Source organism: Rana temporaria, chromosome 10 (assembly GCF_905171775.1).
Source record: "Rana temporaria chromosome 10, aRanTem1.1, whole genome shotgun sequence".
Classification (NCBI taxonomy): domain Eukaryota; kingdom Metazoa; phylum Chordata; class Amphibia; order Anura; family Ranidae; genus Rana; species Rana temporaria.
This window is the reverse complement of record NC_053498.1, coordinates 120780883-120788436: the sequence shown is the minus strand read 5'-3', so window position 1 is coordinate 120788436 and position 7554 is coordinate 120780883. Positions and strand designations below refer to the sequence as shown.

The window sequence follows — 7554 nt, the reverse complement described above, 5'->3', positions numbered from 1 at the left end:
AAAAAAATAATAATATCAGAAAATTCTATATATATATATAATTTTTGCAAAGAACTCTACAGAATCATCAATTCAAAATAGATTTATTTAAATAAAATCATGTATTCCAACAAGATATATCATCTGTAAACATTTCATAAAATTAGAAAAACAACAACGTGAATTCTGAAGGTTCATGTCTGAGGGACAATGACAGTAATTGTAACATTGTATTATGTCCACGGAACATACAACATAAAATGCAAAACGAATTGAGCTTTATGTGTTTAAGCGTGAAAACAGAAGCCTAATCCCACACTGCGAATAATCCTGTTGCTGAAGTTAGCGTAAAGAGAAAAATGAATCCATGGGAACGTCTCTAATTCAGGGAATTAATTCCATTGTCCATTGACATGGCAATTAAATAAATTGGTGTTTTATTAAATACATTATTAGAAAAAAGTTAATCATTATTTGGGGGTTACATTTTAGCCTTCTGTCCACGGTCAGATTAAAACAACATTGCCTTTCAACTGATGGGGAGGTACAAGATTTAACATGCACCAGCCCCCCCCCCCCCACACACACACCATTAGGCCAAGTTGAAACTTGCAGTTCCCTCGGATGTCACAAATGCCCTTTTATACAATTCTCAGTTGAAACAGGTTCTCCATATCCTAGATTCCCAAAGTATAATATCAAAATTTACACCTTGAAATTGAATATATCCATAAAACCTGCACAAAATCCTGTTTTATATAGGACAACCTCTTAGAAGTATAGAATATTTATTTCAGAGAATAATGATATTATTGTGGCTTAGCCCAGGTAATACAGATGGATGCCCTCGCTGTATACAATGTATACCGAGGACAAGAATGCCATGTATTCAAAAGTATAGAGAAAGCTACCAATATTTATATTCATGAAACAATTAAATAAATGTAGACTTACACATGATTGTTGCAGTCATGAAAAGTAGAGGTGTTGGGTGTATTTTAATCCAGCCTTGCCTGTTTTTTAGTGCAAGTAAATCATCTTGAAATCACAGTATTAGCACGGGGCATGAGAAAGAGAGGGAATGAGGTGGGAAAAATGGAAATCTTAAGAGCAAAAAATTATGAGGGTGGCAGAAATGAGAGGGAGAGAGAGACAGGGGATAGAAGAGAAAATGCTGGAACAAGAGAGTGTGAGAGAGAAAAAGATGAAAGAAAAAGAATGTTTGAGGATGAGAGAAGAGAGGGTCAGAAAGAAGGAGAGGGAGAAATATGAAAGGTAAAAAAGTATGAGGGTAAAGCCTCGTACACACGACCGAGGAACTGTTTTGCTCGTCGAGTTCCTTGTTAGGCTGTCGAGAAACTCGACTAACCAATTTTCTCCATTCTCGTATAGAAAATAGAGAACATGCTCTCTTTTTGGCTCGTCGAGTTTCTCAACAGTTTCCTCGACGAAAATGTACACACGACTCGGCAAAAAAATATCTCCCAGCAAGTTTCTTGCTGGTTTTTGCCGAGAAACTTGGTCGTGTTTACGAGGCCTGAGAGTTAGAAAGAGAGAGAGAGAAAGATGAAAGACAAAGAATGTATAAATGTGAGAGATGAGAGACAAATATGAATGATAAAGAGATAGAATGTATAAAGGTGAGAGAAAAGAGAGAGAGAGAATATATTAGAATGAGGGGCAGGGGATATAGAGAAAGAAAGAGAGAGAACAAAATTATGAAAGATGAAGAGGAAGAATGTATGAGGGTATGAGAAGAGGAAGGGACAGAGAGAGAAGGAAAAATGGAGGCCAAGGTTGAGGCAATATTAAGATACATTTAAAAGAGAAGAAAGAAAAAAAGGAAAAAAGAAAGAAAGAAATGAAGGATGGAAGGAAGGAAAGAAAGAAAAATTAAAACAAATAAAGAAAAAGTATATTACATACAATTACAGAAAGACAAAAAGAATAGAAGAAGGAAAGAAAGAAAGAAAGAAAGAAAGAAAGAAAGAAAGAAAGAAACAAACAAACAAACAAACAAACAAACAAAAGAAAGAAAAAAAGGAAAGAAAGAAAGAAAAAAAGAAAGAAATGAAGGATGGAAGGAAAGAAAAAAGAAAAATAGAAAAAAAGAAAGAAAAATTATATTACATACAATTACAGAAAGAAAGGAAATGAAAAGAATAAAAAGAAGGAAGGTATTGATGAAGGGAGAAATTAAGCAGAAATAAAGAAACTGATAGAAAAAGAGGAACAAACGGATAGATAGATAGATAGATAGATAGATAGATAGATAGATAGATAGATAGATAGATAGATTGCTGGCTAATTGAAGACAGGAATTCAGAAAAAGATTACAACATCATTTTCATCTAAAAATTTGTGTTAAAAATAATTTACTAATAATTAACTAAAGGAGTTGAGAATCTTCTCTCAATAAATTGTAGCTTTGTTCACTTTGAATACCCAATCATGTGCAAATAAAATAATAAATAAATATACAGCAATTGGCTTTTCACGTGATGGGATAAATGAAGAAAATATTTAAAGATTCTCAACTCCTTTAGAAAAACAGCCTAAACATGTCAACAGAGAATCATTCTTACTACAGCTGGGGGAACCAAATCAATATATATATTTGGTTTCCCCGGCTGTAATTTAAGAATGATTCTCTGTTGACATGTTTAGACTGATGTTGATCTATATATATGTATATATTCAGCGTAGTGAGCATTGTTCACTACAAAATGGACAGTTATTCGCACACGTAGAAGGGATTTTTACAACCATTGACAAATGACACATAGCATGGAGAAATGAAAGTGCACAAGGGAAATGGGGAAATTGTGGGTCTTCTCTGATGAAGTCACAACAGGTGTATAATACCATGATATAATATTAGGCTCCTGCATCTTGTTGATGGGGCGCTGAGGTCCTCTCCTGTCCATGTGATTTGCTGGGTTCATCAGTAGTAGAGTTAGGAAAACTGTGGGAGGGTCATATAAAGACTTTGATTTGAGGTGTTGTATGAGTTTATTAACACCCATCTCTGATAACAGAGCCCCCCCACTCAAGAGTGTGTGCTGTACAGCAGTCTCGGGGTCCCCCTGCTCATGTCATGGTGTTTATGGATGCATATTCCATTAAAGCCCCCAAGCTCTAGGTGTCCTTTTTATCCGGCTGTTATAGCAGATGGGGGGGACACATATCATCCTCTATGATATCCACCTCATCATCTGGTTCATCTCTCAGGTACCGACTCTGGCTGTTTGGGTCCTTGTCTATATCGGCTCCGGAATTGTCCCCGAGTTCTGTGTCACTGGAGCCATGGTCTAGGGGTCCATCACTGGATGGGGCTTTACTGTCATCCTGAGTCTTTCTCAGCTGCTTTTTGTGCTTCATCCTCCGGTTTTGGAACCAGGTTTTCACCTGCAGAATGGCAAAAAAATAATAATTTTTGAGAATACAAATTACAAACACAGAACCCTTTACAAGAGTAATATTAATTCAAGCTCCATGGTAAATCTCTGGGTAACCCCCAACCCTGCACAGATAGTTGAATGGGAAAGATAGATAGATAGATAGATAGATAGATAGATAGATAGATAGATAGATAGATAGGTAGATAGATAGATAGATAGATAGATAGATAGATAGATAGATAGATAGATAGATAGATAGATAGATAGATAGATAGACGGACGGACGGACGGACGGACAGATAGATAGATAGATAGATAGATAGATAGATAGATAGATAGATAGACAGATAGAGACATTATAGATGGTTACCTGTGTCTCTGATAGGCTGAGTGCAGTGGCTAGCTCCACTCTCTCTGGGGTGGACAAGTAACGCTGCAACTCAAAGCGTTTCTCCAAACCCGATAACTGTGAATCCGAGAACACGGTGCGCGCTTTCCTCCTCCGGCAGTGCTTTCCCGGCAGCTCACTGTGATGAGGGAATAGGGCAGGCATGGGGAGACCTGGAGGGAGGTTACCACAATTTTATAATCAACAGATATACCTTAAACAGCCAGTCTATAAAAAACTGTGTGCAGACTCTATTAATCTGCAAGGCGTTTTCTTCATTCATTTTTGCATATATTTTAAACATTTCCTTTGCTATTCTGTGCATATATTTGGATATTTTGTTCATCAATCTTTAGATATTTCACTACATTGCAGATCTACGATAAATAAATATATATATATATATATATATATATATATATATATATATATATATATATATATTTACAAATCAACTAATATAATGCCCACATTTTATAAGAGTTTATTATATTAGTTGATTTGTAAATATATATATAAAGAAGACGTAATGCTGATAATGTATGTATGAAAATAAATGTTGTAATGTCCAGGTTGAGTATATATAAATAGTATAAATATAAATAATACCACTTTACAAGGTTTGGACAGATAATTGATGGTTTCAGTTTATAAAATAAATATAGAGATTAATTGGTGTAATATCCAGCAGTTATTTGCATAGAACTGAATATTATAATGTACAGTTGTAACATAATATATATATATATATATATATCTATACATATCTATATATATCTATATATCTGTCTATATATCTGTCTATATATCTGTCTATCTATCTATCTATCTATCTATCTATCTATCTATCTATCTATCTATCTATCTATATATATATATATATATATATATATATATATATATCTACATATATAAAACCAATTGTGATATACTATAAAACAAATACATACAATTATAATAATACATAAAAATACTCATAAGCTTTGTTAGCATAGTAAAATGATTATATATATATATATATATATATATATATATATATATATATAGATATAGATATATCTATAGATATAGCTATATAGATATATCTATATCTATATAAATATATAGATATAGATATATCTTTTTATGCACATTATATTGCTAAATTCTATATCACCTTTCTGCATATTATATTAAATAGTTGTATTTATATAAATATCAGTTTGGTGTATATTTTCATTTTAATAAACATTTTAATTTAATTCTGCATTGTTGCTGTATATTATCAGTTCTTTGTCTAATCACTGAAGGTTATAAACTTTTATTTTACATACAGTCTCGCTTCTGGAAATCACAACTTGTTTAGCCCCTCTAAAATTCAACCTTCCATTCTCTGTATCAAATATTGACATTATAAATAACAATTGTTTAAACCAGTGTCATCAGTTATTTGTATATACAGTCATATGTGGTTACACATGTTTTATATTATATTATTTATTATTAAATAATTTATTATTTATTATTATACGTTTATAAACACTGGGAATCAAAATTATCAGTCCTTTGCATGTTGGTAGTTTTGTACAGAATATGACACTTCTGTTATTTACTATATCATTACTCATATGTATGCCTAATATATCATAACTTTTTTTTAAATATGGTTATATGCAGAATTGACATATAGACATATATGTCATGACATTGACATATAGAGGTAATAATAATCTGCACATTCCCAAATCTATGCCTGAATAGTATTTAATGGTTAATTTATACATGGCTCAATTTTTCATTTATGATCAACATGTACATTGCAACAATTTTATATTTTTTATCATTCTAATAATTATTATATTAAAACCGTTTTTGAACTTCAGATATCAAACCCTATCTTACATGATCAAATACAAAAATATATAGCATTTAGTTGATATTGCCTTACATAAATGACAAATCATTATAATACTGTGATTCAAGAACAAAGTCTAAAGATCAAAATTCATAAATAGTACGACAACGCTGAGAGACTACCAAAATAAGGTATAGCCTATTCCATTATCCAGCCTTGTGTGTGTTGTGGTGTAAAAAGAAAAAACACAATAAAAGGATAATAAAAATTTACAGAGAACTGAAAAACATAAGTTGTAAATAGAAGATTGTAGAGGGTAGGTTCAGAAAGTTTATTCATTTCTGTCTAACGATCTTCCTAAATTATTTTCCCATTTATTTATCTTAAGGACTAAATAACAAAAATATAAAATGAATGTACTTTACAAAATAATATAGTGGTTGAACTTGACACAATATACACCCAGTTCTGTCTTATTTTATATTGTTTATATAGATATACAGTATATTGTTTTTGTTTTGTTTGTTTTTTTACTATATTATTAATTTACTTATTATTTAAAATGAGATAATACAGTAGCCAACATTTATAAAACCACAATTGTATGTTATTCTGTATTTATGTGATTCGTTTCTAGAAAAATTACTTGACTGAAAACTCAACAAAGTGCAACAAGTGCATATATTTAAGTGTTAAAAAAATAACTTCTACAGTTTACATTTATGTAAAATGCTATAACATATACCAGATTTTAGAATTACTTTGATATAGCATTACATATTGAATATTTAGTTTTAACAAATTATTATTATTATTTTTTTTTATTATTTATGATTTTTTTTTTTTACCTGGTTCTACTTTCCTGGTCCCTTTAGATAGTTTTCCTTAGAATTACTTTGATATAGCATTACATATTGAATATTTAGTTTTAACAAATTATTATTATAATTTTTTTTATTATTTATGATTTTTTTTTTTTTGCCTGGTTCTACTTTCCTGGTCCCTTTAGATATTTTTCCTTAGAATTACTTTGATATAGCATTACATATTGAATATTTAGTTTTAACAAATTATTATTATTATAATTTTTTTATTATTTATGATTTTTTTTTGCCTGGTTCTACTTTCCTGGTCCCTATTTTTAAGATCAAAGTCATGCTGAAATAAACTATTTTGTCTACCTGAACTGAAAGGCCAATCTTACAACAGTCAGGGTGTCAGGTCCCTTGACTGACCCAATTGCAATGACCCCCAATTGTATATGTTAGTTGAGTGCTACTCACCGGAGGTGGCTAGGAAAAACGGGTGGTGTTCCACCTTGTGCAAAGGGTGGTGGGGATGGGGTGCAAGGATGGTGGGAGTTGGCATTAAAGGGTAGCCATAATCAAAGAAGGGAACTCGGGAGGCAAAGCTACTGCTGAAGTGACTGCTGCTGGACTCTCTTAGTGGCTTGGGCTTGTGTAGTAGGATATCCTCTATGAAGAAGGATGTGGGTCTCTGGGTGGACACCTGATGAATTGGAGAGGTGAAGTTTAAATTCATGGTGCCAGGGATGGCCACTTGCTGCTGTGGAAGAGGTCTCAGTTGTGACTGTGAGATGTCAGCGAACATGCAGCCAGCAGAGAAGGAGGAGGACAAGGATGAAGAAGGGGCTCTCTTCTATCAGGAGGACAGGTCTTCTTCTAGGGGCTTGAGAGACTCTCCAGAGAGCCAATCAGAGGCCAGGGCGGAGGGTGGGAGCTGTCAGCCACTGAAGCTCTCTCTGCCAGTCATGGAGCGCTGCTGTCCAAGGTGCTGAAACTCACATTAATCAGCACTAGATTACCCTGTGAGGGGCGCCTGAGAGGCCATTAACTCCATCTACTACTAATCGCCTCATGGAAATGGGCTAATTTATTAGCACACAAACAAACAGCACACAGGCAACACAACCCCAACAACGCAACCCTATA

General features: G+C 32.9%; 1 protein-coding gene across 1 annotated transcript; it reads right to left on the bottom strand.

Moving 5' to 3' along the window:
• Positions 1–2248: 2248 nt before the first annotated feature.
• Positions 2249–7223, bottom strand: BSX (brain specific homeobox). The gene is made up of 3 exons (XM_040326925.1): positions 6886–7223; positions 3751–3941; positions 2249–3387 (listed from the first exon to the last, which is right to left on the bottom strand). Exons 1-3 carry the CDS (start codon positions 7211–7213, stop codon positions 3142–3144), a joined length of 765 nt encoding a protein of 254 aa, XP_040182859.1. The 5' UTR covers positions 7214–7223; the 3' UTR covers positions 2249–3141.
• Positions 7224–7554: the final 331 nt, after the last annotated feature.

What these genes read in the sequence shown, in the direction of transcription:
- BSX (XM_040326925.1), bottom strand. Translation starts at nt 7,213, where the DNA reads ATGTTCGCTGACATCTCACAGTCACAACTGAGACCTCTTCCACAGCAG. An exon ending in GTTTTTCCTAGCCACCTCCG is followed by an intron (nt 3,942 to 6,885) that starts GTGAGTAGCACT and finishes ACCTCCCTCCAG; the next exon opens with GTCTCCCCATGCCTGCCCTA. An exon ending in TCAGCCTATCAGAGACACAG is followed by an intron (nt 3,388 to 3,750) that starts GTAACCATCTAT and finishes GCCATTCTGCAG; the next exon opens with GTGAAAACCTGGTTCCAAAA.